General features: G+C 64.3%; 1 protein-coding gene across 1 annotated transcript in view; it reads right to left on the reverse strand.

Moving 5' to 3' along the window:
• The window catches only part of AJAP1 (adherens junctions associated protein 1), a 102,698-nt gene extending 99,854 nt beyond the window's left edge, over window positions 1-2,844 (reverse strand). Inside the window, exon 1 of the mRNA XM_070077059.2 lies at window positions 1,994-2,844. Within this exon, the coding sequence (XP_069933160.2) occupies window positions 1,994-2,022 (29 nt within the window). The 5' untranslated portion in view covers window positions 2,023-2,844. The remainder of the gene's footprint in view (window positions 1-1,993) is intronic.
• Between the last annotated feature and the right edge of the window lie 15,431 nt (window positions 2,845-18,275).

Consider the following 18,275-nt stretch of genomic DNA (forward strand, 5'->3'; position numbering starts at 1 on the left):
CCCGGCCTCTCGCCTACCTGCCCCAGCCAGGGCCGAGCCGGGCTGCCGGGTGCCCAGTGCTCACCCGCAAGGCCAGGGGAAGCTGCCTTAAGCAGTGCGTCTCCCGCTGGGGACCAGGTCGGCCTCCCTTGCACGCCCTTTGTGATGCAAAGCGACCCAGACCCTCCTCCCAGAGCTCTGCCCGGGGGACCCACAGAGGTGACAGTACCAGCTCCTCCTCGGGAGCTCAGTGACAGAGACTCCGGTGCAGCCTGGAGCAGGAGAGACAGAGGTCAAACTTCAAAACCACCGAGAGCACCCTGTCCGCCCAAAGCCGAAGCCGGGACCGGCCCAGGGGACGCGTCAGCCGGACTGTCCTCCGTGAATTTCCAGCCGCCCAGCCGGCACTCCCCAAGCTCCCTGGCCTCCTTATCAAGATGTTATCATCTTTCCATCTGGCAACTTAGCAACCACAACAATGAAGGAACCTTCCAGGGCCCCAGCAGGCGCCCTGCCCCCTCGGGGTCTGGCTGAACCCTGGGACAGCCTCAGCCCAGCGCGAGGGCACTTGGGCCAGGGACACCCGGCAAAGCCAGCCTGAGCACTCGGGCTGCCTTCAGCTGGCACAAGCAGGCTCAGCCCAGGGGGCTGAGGTCCAGCCAGCGCCCCACACCCGACACCCAGGGGTGCGAGGTTAACCTCTCTCTCCCGGCTCCGGGGCAGCCCAGGCCGGCTGCACCAAGGACCAGAAGGGCGGCCAGTCCTCACGTTTGAGATGCTGGCCCCTGTGTTCAACAGCCTGTACCCCTGGGTGCTGAATCCTCATCAATCCTGGCTAGCTCGGGCGCGCTCGCAGCCCGTCCCCTGCCGACTTCTGAAAATCAGGACGCGCACACGATCCTCCCTCCCCTCGCCCCACTCCCCCGGCCTTATCTGGGGGTGGGGGCGGCGCAGGCAGCCTGGCCTGCTCAGGTGCCTCCCGGCCCTCTCCTCCCCAACGCGGGAGCGCAGTGCATCCCAGTGGACAAACTTGAGAACCGCACGCGGCTCCCTCCGCCTCCACCTGCGTCCTCTCCGCTCTCCTTTCCAGCCTGGGACCCAAACGCGCTGGCTGCGCGGGAGCCCCCCGCCAGGAGGGCGAGAGCGCAGAGAAAGCCCCACCGGCCAACAGGACGCTGCGCCCTGGTCGCCCCAGGCGAGAGCTAGAGAAGCCGGGGGCGCGCAAAGTTTCCGAAGAAGGGTCTCCCTTGACATCCCCCACCGCCCGCAGCGGACCCGGACCCCCGTTATCCTTCCAGCCGGCCCTGGAGTCCGGGACACAGCGCACTCCCGGGGGTGTGTGCTCCTGTGTTTGTGGGGGGGGGAGGGCACCAGGCGAAGCTGCCCCCAGAGTCCCACCTCTCCCCCCACCCCCAGGTGCCCGCCAGCTGTGCGCGCTCCCTGGCCCCCGGGTCACCCGAAAACAGCTGGATCGGCAGCTGCGAGCCTGGGAGACCCCCATTCGCCCGCGGCGCCCCAAGGAGGGGTCAGGGCCGGCAGAGTGACTGCCCTGGTTCTGGCTTCCTCCAAGTCTCCCTGCAAAGCTCTCTCTCGGAGCAAGGAGAACCCGGTTCCCCCCCTACACACGCCTCCCCTCCGCCCCGGAGCCGCGGCCCCCGCGCCCGCCGCGCCCAAGGGCCCGCGCCTCGCCCGGGACCTGGGGAGGAGGCGCGCCGGGGCGGCCGGCCAGGACACTGCGCTGCTGGCGCCGCGAGCTAGGGCGCGCCCGGCCGGCCCCGCTGTCCGGATTGCTGGGGCGGGCGCCCCTGCCTGGATCCCGGACGCGCGGAGCCCAGGAGAGCCTTCCGCTCCCTGCGGGATCGCGTTGCTCCGGGCTCTGGGCGGGCGCCCCTCGCCGGCCCCCGTGCACCCGGTTGGCGGCGAGCAGGGGTCGCTTTATTCGCAACACTGAGGAAAGCGCCGCTTCAACGCAGCTGCGCACCCGCACGCACCCCGCGCCAGCCCGGCCGCTCACCTGAGTCCTAAAAGCTGTTGAATCCACATGGTCACGTTTCGGGGAGCGGAGCCTCAGACCTTGCTCGCCCCGGCCATCTGCGCGGCGCCCGCGCCCGCTCGCCTCCGTCCCGCGGCGCCGATCTCCGGCTCTCGGTCCGCCGCCGCCCGCCGCCCGCCGCCCGCCGGCCGCGGGGCGCACAGCGAGTCACAGCGCGGCCGCGCGGGGCTCCATGCCGGCCGGCGCGCCGCCGCCGTTGGGGCGCATGGCTCAAGCCGGGCGACCCGCGGGGGCGCACATCCTCCGGCCGGGGCGCGGGGCTGGCGAGCCCCTCCGGGGGCGACACAGCGAAGGCGGTGTCGGCGGCGGCGTGGGGCGCGCTCTGGTGCTGTCGCTGCGCGGCGAGGGTCCGAGGGGCTGCGGCTTCGCCCTCCCGGGCTGCGAGGAGCGAGGCCCGCGGCACCGCCGCGCGCGGTGCGTGTCTCGCTGCGCGCGGATCTTGCCTCCGGAGCCCCGGGCTGAAGGGGCGACGCTGCCCCCGGGGTTTGGGCGGCAGCGGCACGGGCGGACTCGGGTCCCCTCTAAGCGCCGCCGGGTCAAGGGGCTCCGCTGGGGACTCCGCTGCCAGTCGGCGCCGCTTCACTCGCCCGGGAGCTCCGTCTGAGCGCTCGCTCTGCAGACGGCCGCGGCCAGGAGGCTGGAAGGAGGCTGGCAAGGGAGGCGCGCAGGGCGAGGGCGCCGGGGAGCGCGGGGCGTGGGGACGCGCGGCGGCGGCGCCGCGCGGAGGAGGCGCGCGGGGATCCCGGGGCCCCGCCGCCCGCGCCCACCGCGCCCTCCGCAGAGCCGCCCGCGCCGCTCGGCCTCCTCCCTCTGCGCGTCCGCCTCTCTGCCCGCTCGCCCCCGCCTCCTCAAGCGGGTCCCAACTCCGCCCGCCCGGCCCGCTCACGTCACCCGCCTCCCCCGCCCCTCGGACGGGAGCCGGGGGCCCCCGGCGCGACCCCAGCTCCCGCTCGCTGCTGCGCCTCGCAGTGGCCTGGCCTGGGCGACCCCGCAGGCGGGGACTCTGGCGGCCCCTTCCCCATCCCCGGCCTCGTCCCGGTCCCCACCTTGGGAAAGGCTCGAGAGAGGCCGCAGGCTCCGATTGGACCGCCGGGCGCCGGCGGATGGTGTTGCCACGGTAACCGGATGGCTTGCGAAGCTGCTCCGGGTTCTGTCCCGGTTACTCGGGTGCGCCCGGCGGGCCCAGCCTGGAGTCCTGACCCGGGGAGGGGGCGTTCCCGAGGGAGAACGCGGAGGGGCGCGACACACAGGGGCTGCGCGCAAACTTTCCTGTGGGCGCAGCTGTGCGCGCGCGGGAGAGGCTGCGGGAGGCTGGAGGAGGGGCATCCTCCCCCCCACCCCGGGGGAGCCCTTCCCTTCCCGCTGCGTGGGCCCCTGGCTCCGCGGTCCGGGTCAGAGCTTCTGCCCTCCAGCGCGGATCCCAGCCTCCGCCTAGGCCGTGGGGATCCAGTGGTCCCTGGGGCCTCGGGTCCTGCAGCTCCTGCCGGCTCCTGCACGGTAGCTTTTCTGGGCAGGCCTGCCCCGGGGAAGACTCAGGGCAGAATTCCGGGAACCTTGGTCCCCGGCTCCACCAGGCACCCCCGGCCCCTGCCACACCAGCCCACTGGCCAGGCGGTGGCGAGGGTTGAAGGCCAGACCTGCCGACCCCTGGTGGACGGAGGACGGCTCTCTTCTCAGTCTGACGCTGCCAATGGGTTCAGACTCCAGCACCTTAGAAATCTTGCCCAGGAAGGCGTCCGCAGGAACCAGGGAGGCCAGGCCAGGTCCAGGGCTGAGAGACTTCCTGCAGCTCTGCTCCTTTCGGGGGCCGGGGTCTCCCCAGCCCCGGGGAGGTCTGCAGGCAGCCCCTCATGCCTGGGCCTCTGAGGAGTGGGACTCTCGGGCACGTGGCAGGAGGAGGGGTCAGCCTGCCCACCTGACCCCTACGAGCCGGCAGGAGGCAGGGAAGGCTGCTGGAGTCCCGTCAGGTGGCCACCGTTCCATCACTTGGGGACCTGGGGGCAGCTTACCCAGCCTGGCCCTCAGTCTGCTCATCTGTGAAATGGGTTTCACAACCCCTTCCCCAGAGGGATTTCTGTGACTAGGAAGCCGCAGTGAGAGGGCCAGCCAGGGGTCCGTGTGGCCCAGGCAAGTCAGCACTTTGCCTGGCGGGCAACGGCCACTCGTGGTCACCTGCTCCGAGAGCCCTGTGGCCGAGGGGTTTGCAGAGCGAGCAGATCCCATCCGGGAGCAAAGGCTGCAGGTCCCTGAACAACCACCTGGCCCAGAGGCCGGCGGGCGGGCGGGCGGGCGCACTGCTGCCACCTGGCGCGCGGAGGAGGAGGTGCGGCTCCCGGCGGGCCCTCTGAGGCCGCAGCCTGCGAAGCGGCGCTGACCCTCCGCGGGGCCCCTCCCGCGGCCGCCTGGAGAACTCGGGATGCAGAGCACACGGGGTCACCGGAGGCCACTGGTACTGAAGCGCATTATCCAAAGGTTAATGGAATAAATCCCTGACACTGGCAGCGATGTTCCTCACGAATTCGCTCGGGAAGCGGCCGGCAGGTGCGCAGGCGTCACCGTCCTGACGTCGAGATGCGCAGAGCAGGCACCTGCCGCCCTGGGGCGGTGGCCAGCACGGTGCTGGCAGATGCAGGCCCTCCAGGAGCTGGTGCTCCACCTCTGCAGGGAGGAGTGTCCCCCAGAGTGGGGGGGGGTGCACGGATGATTCCGTCCTTGTGCCCTGGGGCTCCTGGACTGACTTTGGCCCAGCCCCACTGTGACCATTGTGACCATTAGGGGAGTGACCAGGAGGGTGGAAGTGCCCCCTCTCTCTGCCTATGCCTTTCAAATACATAGAAATAAAATAATAAATAAGCCTCATAAAAACGAAACAACATAGCACTGTGTCCTAGCAAAAGTGGCCAACGTGGTCGTGTGGGGTCGGAGCCCCAAGTCCACGGCTGTGCCCAAGGAGCAGAGCCGAGTCGTTCCGAGTCGGGTGTGGGGCTGCCCTCCCCCTCCCCACTGAAGGCTGCAGATCGGGACCCGGGCGCGCTCAGCCTGTGCCGAGAGCCGCTCAGTCCCTCTCGCCACATGGGTGCCCCACCCTTCTCCTGACTGCTCGTCGCCTCTCGGCAGAAACACTGTGGATATTTACATTCTGTGCTAAACAGTGAGACCACGTGGTGCATTTCACCTTGCGCAGAGCGGACCTGGACCCGTGCTGGGGGGCCTCTCCACTCTGACAGGTCCCATCCGTCTCCCCTTGGGAACCGTCACCCCCACACACACACAGGCACACGTGTGTGCACACACACACGTGCACCGTCTACGAATGGGAAGCTCTCACAGGACCCGCCCTAGGAAGTCCCCTGGCGCGGAGCCTGTGCCCTGCCTGTCCCTTCCCTATTCCTCCAGCAGGAGCAGCGGCCGCCCGGCAGGGGCCCTCCTTGAAGCCTCCGAGGAGGCCATTTACCTAATGGCTTTCCCAGACCTGAGTATTTTTAAAACCCATCCACAGCCAAACGGAGCTGCCATTGTTCTTTCCCTCCCAAGGAGGTAACTGTGACTCAAGCATGACATTTGATTAAGTAGCTGAGTTGGTGAGTTTAAATGGAAGGGAAAATGCTGATGGAAACTATTCCTTGAGAGTCTTCACGCTCCTGTCTCCTCTGCCTCTCTGCGCGAGTCGTCCCCACCCTGCGGAACCCGCCTGTGGCCCCCTGGATCCGGGAGGAGGAGCTGGAGCCTCCGCCCCACCCCCCAGACCTGCCGCAGGTGAGGCTGTGCCGCCCGGAGCCGGAGGTCTCCACTGACCCGCAGACCAGGCTCGTGCACCAGAGAGAGGAGGCGCGACTGCGCTGGACCCACGCGCGTCACGGACGGGACGGGGCTGCTTGTGGAGCCGGTCTGGCTGGGGCCGGAGGGAACCTCGCATCTCCAGGCTTCCAGGAGTGCCTGCTGCCAGGCTGGCTCCTCTGTTGGGAGCAGAGAGGAGACAGAGAAAGAGGATTCACTCGCATTGCAGAAGAAAGTGGCCCAATTGCAAACAGTTGTCTGGCGTGGCTGGGGATGCGAGGTTGGGGGACATGAAGTTAGAGGGAGGCGGGCAGAGGCGGAGGTCACCCCGGGAGGGGCCGCAGTGCCCAGGTGGGTCCTTACATGTGCTACAGCCATGACCGTGACCCCAGCCTAAGGCTTCTGCTCCTCCCCCTTCCTCCAGACCTGCAGGGAGCCAGGCCCGGCTCCCAGCCTTGTCCGGGTGCAAGGGCCAGGGGGCTTCACCGTGGGGCAACCAGGGTGAAGAGGTGTCCACTGTCTTGGAAGAGACTTGAGGACAAGCCCCTTTCTCCCTTGCTGGCCAGGAGGCTCTGGGCCTTGGAAGGGGGCAGGAAGTGATGGCCGACTTGGCACTGCTCAGTGGGGCTGGAAACAGTTTGGGTTTGAAGGGAAGGCGGCATGGGGAACACGAGGGACTCAGGCCCCTGGAGCTGGGGTGCGTCTCGTACTGCATCGGAGGGTCTCGGCTACAGCAGTCGGGGAAGGTGGTGCAGCCCCCTTGCTGACCCAGCCCTGAAGGTGTGGAGACAGCACTGACAGTGAGGCTGGCCCCTGGCAGGGATGCTCCAAGCGTGGGGCTCGGGGCTGGAGCTGCCCCCAGGGAGCTGCCCCCAAGGTCCAGGGGCCCTCGCTCCAGGCAGAAGAGACAAAGCAGGAACCTGTTGACATCTCGCCTCGGTCCTGCGTGGGGGACCAGACGACGCTGCATTGGCAGCAGCCCCCGAGCTCAGAGCCCTAACTCAGTAGGGGGCGACTTCCTGCTGCGGTCACGGCCGTCCACCCTGGCATCAGCCCTGCTCCACGCTGCCTTCATTCTGAGACTGATGAAGCAGCCGCTCGTACCAACAGCATCGCCGGGCTCGGAGCAGAGGGACCACAGCACGGCCAGCACAGCTGCCCCCGGGGGCCAGCGGCTTTGCCACTCCCACTCACGTGCCCTTGGTAAAAGCGAGCTACTTGGCCAAGCAGATGAACTTCACGCAGGGAGAACAGGAGATGCCCGGGAGTCAACATCTTCCGCACTCACCTGCGCGCATTGCCAAGAGGACTGGCCGTGCCGCGTCTCCGCGGAGAGCCTGGAGGGGTCTCTCCGTGTGCCTTCCTCTGCCTGAGCCCTGACGTGGATCCTCAGGTGTCCAAGGCGCGGCGATTCTGAGCCAGACAGCCTCACCACTGACGGGAATGCAGAACCAGGCGCTCGCCGCCAAGACTGGGCACGGGGGAGACCGCTCTTCCCTGCGGGCTCGGATGATGCGGCCCCGTGCTGCACTTCCATCCTGGGGGCCACTGAGCTCGGTCAACAAGGATCACCACCGCCACCACCACCATCATCTCCTCCTCACCACCATCACCACCACCACCATCACCATCACCACCACCATCGTCTCCTGCTCACCACCACCACCACCACCATCATCTCCTCCTCACCACCACCATCATCTCCTCCTCACCACCACCATCATCTCCTCCTCACCACCACCACCACCATCGTCTCCTCCTCACCACCATCACCACCACCACCACCACCATCACCACCACCATCGTCTCCTCCTCACCACCACCACCATCACCATCGTCTCCTCCTTACCACCATCACCACCATCATCTCCTCCTCACCACCACCACCATCACCATTACCACCACCACCACCATCGTCTCCTCCTCACCACCACCACCATCACCATCATCTCCTCCTCACCACCATCATCTCCTCCTCACCACCACCACCACCACCATCATCTCCTCCTCACCACCATCATCTCCTCCTCACCACCACCACCACCATCATCTCCTCCTCACCACCACCACCGTCTCCTCCTCCTCACCACCACCACCACCATCATCTCCTCCTCGCCACCACCATCATCTCCTCACCACCACCACCACCACCATCATCTCCTCCTCACCACCACCACCGTCTCCTCCTCCTCACCACCACCACCACCATCTTCTCCTCGCCACCATCACCACCCTCCTCCTTCTCACCATCACCATCACCACCACCACCATCACCATCACCATCACCACCACCATCAACATCACCATCGTCTCCTCCTCACCACCACCATCATCTCCTCACCACCACCACCACCACCATCATCTCCTCCTCACCACCACCACCGTCTCCTCCTCCTCACCACCACCACCACCATCTTCTCCTCGCCACCATCACCACCCTCCTCCTTCTCACCATCACCATCACCACCACCACCATCACCATCACCATCACCACCACCATCAACATCACCACCCTCCTCCTTCTCACCATCACCACCCTCCTCCTTCTCACCATCACCACCACCATCACCACCACCACCACCATCACCATCATCTCCTCCTCACCACCATCACCACCACCATCGTCTCCTCCTCACCACCATCACTACCCTCCTCCTCGTCACCATCACCATCACCATCGTCTCCTCCTGGCCACCATCACCACCGCCCCCCTCCTCCTCTGAGCCACGGTCATCACGTGTGGGAGTTTGCTGAGGGCCAGATCTGCAGCTCCGCACGGTCAGCAGACGCTGAGCCCTCCGTGGCCCCCCTCCCGGGCGGGGGGTGTCGGAGCCACCTCTCCCGAGCGGAGCCCTGGAGGTGTCTGAGCCGCGCGCTGCCGTCTGGAGAGTAATTGAGCAGAAAAGCCACTTCCTTCCACAACGGCCGCCTCAGCCGCTGGCCTTGGTCTCGGACAGGCTTCCGGAGCTCGCGGAGAGAGGACGCGTGGCAGCGCTCACCCGGCAGCCGGGACACAGAGATCCCCAGCCCGTGTGTGTCCCCGTCTGTAAGCAGCAGCCACGCGGGGTGCGTGTCGCGCCCGGGACCCCACTGAACCCCTCAACCACCAGGAGGGTGGGTGATTCTGCTTTCTAGGCCAATGTTTTAAATACGCCTGGGCACAGGGTGGAGGCTGGCTCAGCCACAGGGCCCGGCGGGGACCAGCTTGTCCTTGGCTCAGGATGGCCCTGGGCTCCTGGGGAGGGAACTGAGGCCCCCGGGACGGCCTTGGGAAGCAGTGGCTGCTGTCAAGCCACAGCTGGGTTTAAGCGTGGCTGAAGGGCCCAGGTGGATTTTCTGCACAGCTCTCAGCAGAGAAGGGAAGACGCCTGCGGTCCGCCCCGGGCCTGTCCAGCGCAGGGCCTCCCGGTGACTCACACAGACTCTGCAGAGGAGCCCGCGTCCCCACTGCCTTCCACGTGGACTCTGCTGAACAGCGGCGCCCCCAGGGGCGACACGGGCTCCAGACTGCGACACCCACACTGTCCAGGAAGTGACATCCACACTGTCCAGGAAGTGATGTCCAGCCTGGTCAGGCAGTGACGTCCGGACTGTCCAGGCAGTGATGTCCACACTGCCTGGGAAGTGACGTCCACACTGTCTGGGAAGTGATGTCCACACTGTCCGGGAAGTGACGTCCACACTGTCTGGGAAGTGATGTCCAGCCTGGCCAGGCAGTGACGTCCGGACTGTCCAGGCAGTGACGCCCAGGCTATGCAGGCAGTGACACCCACACTGTCCAGGAAGTGATGTCCACACTGTCCAGGAAGTGATGTCCAGCCTGGCCAGGCAGTGGTGTCCACACTCTCCGGGAAGTGACGCCCACACTGTCTGGGAAGTGATGTCCACACTGTCCAGGAAGTGACATTCCACACTGTCCAGGAAGTGATGTCCAGCCTGGCCAGGCAGTGACGTCCACACTGTCTGGGAAGTGAAGTGACGTCCACACTGTCCGGGAAGTGACATCCACACTGTCCAGGAAGTGATGTCCAGCCTGGCCAGGCAGTGATGTCCACACTGTCTGGAAAGTGACGTCCACACTGTCCAGGAAGTGATGTTCAGCCTGGCCAGCCAGTGATGTCCAGCCTGGCCAGGCAGTGACGCCCAGGCTATGCAGGCAGTGACACCCACACTGTCCAGGAAGTGACGTCCACGCTGTCCAGGAGGTGATGTCCACACTGTCTGGGAAGTGACGCCCAGGCTGCCCAGGAGGTGACATCCACACTGTCCAGGAGGTGACGTCCACACTGCCCAGGAAGTGACACCAAGGCTCCCCGGGCACTGATGTCCACACTCCCCATGCAGTGATGCCCAAGCTGTCCAGGAAGTGACGTCCACACTGTCCGGGAAGTGACTCCCAGGCTGTCCAGGCAGTGACGTCCACCCCTCCCCAGCCCAGGCTGTTGAGCGCTGGGTGGAGCTGCCACATGAGGCTGCCTGTGGGGTCTCCACGTCACCCCCAGCCCCTCTGACCCACACTGGTGGTTCCCGCTCAGGGTCCTGTTCCACATGGGGGTGGGGCTGGCCAAGCTGAGGAGCCCACTGTCCCTTTGCTCCAGTGTTTCCGGAAACTTCTCGGAGTGAGGAGGGGGGGCCAAGTCTCTGAGGAGATGGTGGCACTGGCTCTGGGTAGCTGCTCGGTCCCCAGAGGGAGGGCCCCCACGAAGGCATTGGCGCTGCCCGAGCAGGTGCGGCAGAGCCGAGGCAGGCCTTCCCCGTGCCCGGGTGCACCGTGGCGTCTCCTCCTGCCTGGGCCAGGCGTGGAGGAGGCAGCCCCAGCCCCTGGGGGCCGTCCTCCCCTGCTGCCCCCACCCTGGCAGCAGCGGCCCCAGAAGTCTGCCCCCACCTTGCCCGGAGGCCGAAGGAGAGGACACGGCCTTTGTTCTGCTCCTGTTTAACTCAACAAAAACACGAACAACAACGCCAAGTCCAGGCCCCACACCCCAGCACCTGCTCAGCCCCGGGAAGCCGCCTGGCTGCCGCGAGCTCACCTGGGAAACGGGAGGGGAATGGATGCGGGATCGAGCCTGTCCCCCCGTCCATGGCGGGAAGGAGGTTGGTTCCAGCAGCCCTGTCTGTCCATGCAGGGTTTGCATGGAACCCTCACGTCCCCCCGGACGCTCCAGGCGACTTCTCGATCTCCTACAGCCTGCAGGCTGCGCCAGGGGTTGAAGACGTGAGACAAGGCGAGGAGAAGGAATCGCGCGGTGCAACTCTTCTGAGCGTTCTGAGCCCCGCTGGCCGGATCTGCAGAGGAGGAATGGGCAGCCCAGGAGGCTGTGGACCCTCCCCCGGACAAGGCCCTCCGACAGCCCCGCGGCCCAGTGCCGGGGACCAGTGCCGCCGCGGCTGCTCGCCGGGGATCCGGTGGCTCACGCTTCGCACAGCCAGGGCTGCCGAGCTGCCCGGTGCACTTGGTAAGGTGGGCACGCTTGACCTCTGCCCTCCTGGGGCTTGCGGTCCTGAGGGGAATCCAGGAACTGGACAGGCCCATGAGACCCCCAAGGCCACCCTCTCCCAAAGGCCACTGTCTGACCGTCCTCGGTGGTGCTCAGCGCCATGATCCCTGCCAGCACTGTGCTCTCCACAGTGGCTGGGAGCCTGGCTCTCCTGGCCTGAAGGGCAGAATCGGCCGTGAGTTACTGGGGGACAACAGTGTGGACCCCAAAGAGAGCTGGATTCCGTCCAGTCCATTCCAGTCCATTCGTCTGTGTCCCCCACATAGATTCTGTGCGGCTCTCTTGTGGCCGCTTGCTCCCGATTTCTTCTAGTGAGTTCCGTAATCGAAGACCTGACACAGTGACAGGGAGTTGACAGCTTGACAGAAGCCCCTGGGACTTACGTGGGGTCAAAGGCTACTGATGCAGCTATTTCACCTCCAGATATCTCTGGTCAAATCCTGAGCCCCAAACCTGCAGGTGAAAAACCTCAGGAACTTCCTGCACCTGCCGCATTGGACTCGTTTGGCCCTGCCCGAGACGGGGGAGACAGACAGGTGCCCTCATCTGCCTCGTATTAGAAGGCGGGGCTTCAGCAGCGCCTGCTCAGCCGGGGCCCACGTCCTGGAGGGAGCGTCCCGGGTGCCCATCTCGCTCTCAGCACGGCCCAGCTGGGAACATGGGCGCTAGTTAGGGCCGCCACGGCAGAACAGCGTGCCTGGGGCTCAGTGGCCAGACAAAGCTTCTCTGACAGTGCTGCAGTCTGCGAGACAAAGACCCAGGACCAGCAGGGCTGCCCTCTCCTGGGTCCTCTCTCCTCTGGCTGTGACCCGCATGGCCTGTCCTGTGTGCGCCCGCGAGGCCATCAGCCCCGTGCTACTGGCTGCTTACAGTCTCACTAGACCTGACTGCCCCAGGTCTGCAGCTGGGGTGTGTGGGCAGCTGGACTTCCGTGAGAACTCCGAGGGCTGAGGGATTGCAGCAGGGGTGTCCACACAGACGCTGAGCTCCCACACCCACAACGGCCACAGGTGGACACCACCCAAGTGCCCGCCCACGGATGAATGGACAAGGCGTCAAGAGAACGGGGTCTGACACGTGGTCTGACGTGGATGACCCGTGACAGCAGGGTGCTGAGTGCAGAGTGGCTCTGGGAGGCCGTGTGTGTGGACAGAACCGTCCGGGGGCTCCACAGGGGACTGGGCAGGCACGAGGGGGTGGGTGGGAGAATGGCGCTCAGCTCCTGCTGCAGTGTCCGGTTCAGGCGCTGGAGTTTCCGGAACTGACGTGGGTGACGGTGGCCCGTATCTGGGAACCACTGAATAGGACTGAAATTACACTGAAGAGGACAGTTCCCACCCCTGAAAACTACACCTCACACCCGAGGCCACACCTGAGACCACAGTTCACACCCTGATACCCACACCTTACACCTGACATCACATTTCACACCTGAGACCACACCTCACACCTGAGGCCACACCTTACACCTGAGACCCCAGGTCACACTCTAACAACACACCTCATACCTTGACAGCACACTTCACACCTGAGACCACACAACACCCCTGAGACCACACCTCCCACATGAGACCCCAGTTCACACCCGAGTCACACCCAAGAGCACACCTCACACCCCTGAGACACACAATACACTCCAATACACCTCCCACCTGAGACCATGACTCATACCCTGACACAACACACCCTGAGACCACACCTCACACCCTGAGACCACACCTCACGCATGAGACCCCAGTTCACACCTGAGTCACACCCAAGAACACACCTCACACCCCTGAGACACACAATACACTCCAATACACCTCCCACCTGAGACCATGACCCTGACACAACACACCCTGAGACCACACCTCACACATGAGACCCCAGTTCACACCTGAGACCACAGTTCACACCTGAGACCACAGTTCACCCCTCACCCCTCACCCCTCACCCCTCATGCTCATCTCCTCCCATCTGTATGGGTACAGCAGACCGAGTCTCCTTCATGCACAAAGCATCTTCAAAAGTTCATGGAAATTGCGTGTTATGAAAAACCATTTATGGGTTCCAGGGTCTTTGCACTGGAATGAACTCGCCTTTTAGCCCCGTTTCTGTGACGTTCCTGAAGTGCCCTGGCGTTTCCACGAGAACAGGTTGCAGCAGATGGGATGAAGAAGACAATGACAGAATCCAGCTGTTTGTGCAATTTCACTTTAATTTGTAAATGTTATTTTTAATAAAAATGCTATTTTATAAACACAAATTTTAAGAACCAAATGAGGCGCTCCATAGCCAGTTCTGGGGCTGGTTAATAAGTAGACTAAACAAGGCTTCCTGGGTCCTTCCTGGGCTTGAGTAGCTGCCCGGTCAGTCATTCAGTCTCAGAGTGGCCACCGTGTGCTTGCATGGTGACGATGGTGATGTCAACAACAGCTAATCCCATGGCCTAGTTTCTATCTCGCATCAGTGCCGTGGGGGCCAGCTGACCCCTGAGGCAGACCTGCAAAGTGAGAGAATCGTTAGCTCCAGGAAGCCATCCACCCATCCTTCACTCTGTCCATCCATCAACCCACCTATCCAGCCATCAATCCAAGATTCTGTCTGTCCACCCACCCATCACTCTGTCCATCCATCCATCCATCCATCCATCCATCACTCTGTCCATCCATCAACCCACCCATCCAGCCATCAGTCCAAGATTCTGTCTGTCCATCCACCCATCAATCTGTCCGTCCATCGTCCACCTATCACTCTGTCCATCCATCAACCCACCCATCCAGCCATCAGTCCATGATTCTGTCTGTCCATCCCCCCATCATTATGTCCATCCATCCACCCATCCATTATCCTGTCCGTCCATCCGTTGTCCTATGAGAGACACCAAGCACCCTTGGTGGGTGGGCCTGGGTGAGGAGTTCATGCTGAGCCAGGGGGAGGAGCCCAGAATGTGCAGCCTGGGCAGGGGGAGGGCACCCTGGACTCAGCCTTCTCCCCGGGGACACCCAACCCGACCTCGGATGAACGGCACAGAAGGGCAGGCAGGTGGCACTCCATCGTCTCAGTAGAAACAGAGGATGGGCTGATAGACCTGGGCAATAATTACTGGAAGAAACACTTGACCTCATTAGTGAACCGGTTGGGTGAAAAAAAATCCAAAGTAAATATGAGATGCCCACACACCACTTATTAAAAGGAAAGCAAAAAGAACCCAAGAACTGGGTAATGGAAATAACAGAACGGACCAGCTCTGTGGCACAGCGGGTGAAGCCACTGCAGGGAACACTTGCATCCCGTTTGTGAGCCAGTTCGAGTCCCGGCCACTCCACTTCCATTCCAGCTCTGCTGTGGCCTGGGAAAAGCAGCAGAAGATGGCCCAGATACTTGGGCCCCTGCACCCACGTGGGGGACCTGGAGGAGGCTCCTGGCCCTTGGCTTCGGATCAGCTCAGCTCCGGCCATAGCAGCCATTTGGGGAATGAACCAGGGAATGGAAGACCTCTCTCTCTCTCTCTCTCTCTCTCTCTGCTTCTGCTTCTCTGTTAAAAAAAAAGATTCCTTATTACAAAAAAGAAAAAATCCAGCTCTCTACTGTGGCCTGGGAAACAGCAGAAGGTGGTCCAGGTGCTTGGGCCCCTGCACCCACGTGGGAGACCTGGAAGAAGCTCCTGGCTCCTGGCTCCTGGCCCAGCCCTGGCTGTTGTGGCCATCTGGGGAGTGAACCAGTGGGTGGAAGACTTCTGTGTGTGTGTGTGTGTGTGTGTATCTTTCTCTCTGTAACTCTTTCAAATAAGTAAATCTTTAAAATGAAGAGATAATGGAAAGAACACATCCGTAGGCATCCACAGATAAGATGATTTTGGGAGTGGAAGTGGAACGAGCGATTCTCCGGCAACCTGCAGAGGCACGCGTGAGTTGCTGCTGTGGTCTTGAGTGGGTGGATCCGAGGGCCTTCTCTTGTTGAAAGCAAAGAAAACCAATGGAACGAAGACAGCAGTGAAACACAAGGGGGCCACGCATGGCCGGAGGGCGCTGGATGCAGACAGAGTTAACCAAGTTTAGGTACCAAGTTTAGGCACGAGGCAAGCAGACACGGCCCAGGGCTGGCCCACCCTCCCCGCCCTCCCCGGCCTCCCTGGTCTCCCCGGCCTCTGCGGCTTCCGGACAGCAGGGCTGAGCTCAGCCAGCAGCTCCAGGCCCTAATGCCCAGGGGTCTGCCAAGGTCTGCCCTCAGGCCAGGGATCCAGACCGGTTCCTGGCTGTCCAGAAAATTCCCAAAAACACCCGTCCCCCATCCCCTGGTTGCCCTGCTAGGCCAGCGGCTCCTTAGCGGAGTTAAAGAGCAACACGGAGCTGTTTGCTGGTTTTGCTGCCCCCAGGGTCAAGGAAGGCCCAGCCCACCCCCACCCCGAGAGCGTCCACTACAGGGGCTGCCGACGTCCCCGAGAGTCCCGGCCCTTCCTCCTCCATCTGGTGCCGCAGACACAGGAGCTCCTGGGAACCCCAAACCCCGCGCGCTTGAGGGCCCAAGGGGCGGACTGCGGCCCTGCAGGGCACCCAGGAGCGCAGCCCTCCTTCTTTCACGGCGATTCCCCGTGGGGGGCGGGCAACGCCGGGCTCGGCGGCTGCAGCGTCCACCCCATTCCAAGGGCTCAGCTCCTCTCCCGCGCGCCGCCGTTTCGATTATTTTTCTTTCTGCAGCTCCCAAGGACGGCCCGCTGATGCGAGCATCTTGTGACTTCTGTCCCCAGCACAGCCTGCCCGGAAGCTTCCTGGGCTCCCAGCGAGATGCAGAAGATGACCTTCACGGGGCGGAGGGAGGGCAGCCCAGGCGAGCAGGACGCAGGACGCAGCTCCGCACTGGCCCGCCTGCTCCAGCAGGTGCAAAGCCGAGCGCTCTCCTCGCCTCCAGGCCAGCGCCCGAGGCTCCACCGGCCTTCCCGGAAACGCACCACAGACCTGCTCCGCGGGGAGCGAGTCCTTGGGTCTGGCACGGAGCGGACAGTGCCTCCCCCCAAGGCCTGCCTGCGGAACGGACATGTGGCCTGGCCCGGAGATGCTGGGCGCATTTGCCCTGGGGTTCGGTGGTCCCGGGGCTGGTGTCGGGCTCAAGGGCATTGTTTGCCAGGTCCTCCGGAGCCGGGGGGGCCGCTGCCTGGGGGGGGGCGTTCCGGGAGGCTCCGTTTCCCTGGCTTGAGCGCGGCCCTGCTAGCAGCAAGGGAGGCCTCAGGTTTCACGCAGGAAGTCGGGGAGCACTATGAGCCCTCCCTCACCTTCCGAAGGGACACCTGTCTGCAGGACGGTGATGGCTGTGCCGTTGTGACCGCCCCTCCCCTGCCACCCCCTCCCCCGTCCCAGCCCCAGCTTTCGTTGCAGAATTGCAAAGCGGAGCTCCGGGCGTGCGCGGCCGCTCCTCTGGGCCCCGAGGAGCCTCCTTTGAAAATGGAGCTTTCAGACTCTCCATGGAAAACGCACGGATTGCACCCGGCGCGATCAGCAGGATGAGGAGGCCCGGGACCGGGGCGGCTGCAACGTCCACGCCCTCCGCACCCTGAGCCACAGCTCACAGGCAGCTGGGACCCCCACCCCGTCACAGTGGAGACGCTCGCCTAAGGCGGGGTCTCTGCCCAGGAGGGCCCAGCTCTGCGTCTTTGGGCAACGGACTTCCCGGTCTGGGGCCCAGCTGTGGTGCAGAGGCGGAGCCTCCACTTGCAACGCTCGCGTCCCACACCCAGCGCCACTTTCAGTCCCGGCTGCTCCACTTCCAACCCAGCTACAGCGCCTGGGACAGCAGCGGAAGGTGGCCCAAGTGCCTGGGCCCCTGCGCCGTGGGAGACCCGACCGGATGGAGTTCTTGGCTCCCAGCTTTGTCCTGGCCCAGCCCGGCTGTTGCAGTCATCTTCGGGGTAAACCAGCTGTCGCCCCCCTCTCTGTCACTCAGCCTTTCAAGTAAATGAAAATCAGTGCTTTTAAAAAGTCACTTTAGCTGCCTGTGCCTCCATTGTCTCTTCCAGAAACTGGGCTCAGGGCAGTCTCCGTCCCCTGGGTTTCACTGCTGGGGTCCTCACAGGCCCAGCCCAGGCAGCGCGGGCAGTCAGTGCTCCCTGGGGTCCGGGGCATGGGTGGTCACCGTGGCAATGGCACTCCCTGGTGAGGTTCAAGTGGCCCTGTCACTCTGGCCCTGACTCTCCAGGGCCAGGCTCCTCTCTAGGGCCACTACCAGCCGCCCCTCCCCCAGCCCACGCGCCCGCTGTCCTGCGCCTTCCTGCAGGCGGAGCCTCTCTGACCTTCACTCCGTCCCAGGCCTGCGCCCTGGCCAGCGGTGCCAGTCACAGACTCCTCCACCACTTCCTCCTCCTCCTTCTCCACCACTTCCTCCTCCCCCTCCTCCCCCTCCTCCTCCCCCTCCCCCTCCTCCTCCTCCTCCCCCTCCTCCTCCCCCCTCCTCCTCCTCCATCACCTCCTCCCCCTCCTTCTCCCCCTCCTCCTCCTCCATCACCTCCTCCTCCTTCTCCTCCCCCTCCCCCTCCTCCCCCTCCTCCTCCCCCCTTCTCCTCCATCACCTCCTCCCCCTCCTCCTCCCCCCCTCCTCCTCCATCACCTCCCCCTCCTCCTCCCCCCTCCTCCCCCTCCTTCTCCCCCCTCCTCCTCCTCGTCCCCCCTCCTCCTCCTCCCCCTCCTCCCCCTCCTCCCCCTCCTTCTCCCCCCTCCTCCTCCTCATCCCCCCTCCTCCTCCTCCCCCTCCTCCTCCATCACCTCCTCCTCCATCACCTCCTCCTCCTCCTCCACCATCACCTCCCCCTCCTTCTCCCCCCTCCTCCTCCTCATCCCCCCTCCTCCTCCTCCCCCTCCTCCTCCCCCTCCTCCTCCATCACCTCCTCCTCCATCACCTCCTCCTCCTCCTCCTCCACCATCACCTCCCCCTCCTCCTCCCCCTCCTCCTCCCCCTCCACCTCCTCCTCCCCCTCCTCCCCCTCCTCCCCCTCC

The sequence above is a fragment of the Oryctolagus cuniculus genome, chromosome 7 (assembly GCF_051225735.1).
Source record: "Oryctolagus cuniculus isolate XC-2025 breed Fujian yellow rabbit chromosome 7, ASM5122573v1, whole genome shotgun sequence".
Classification (NCBI taxonomy): Eukaryota; Metazoa; Chordata; class Mammalia; order Lagomorpha; family Leporidae; genus Oryctolagus; species Oryctolagus cuniculus.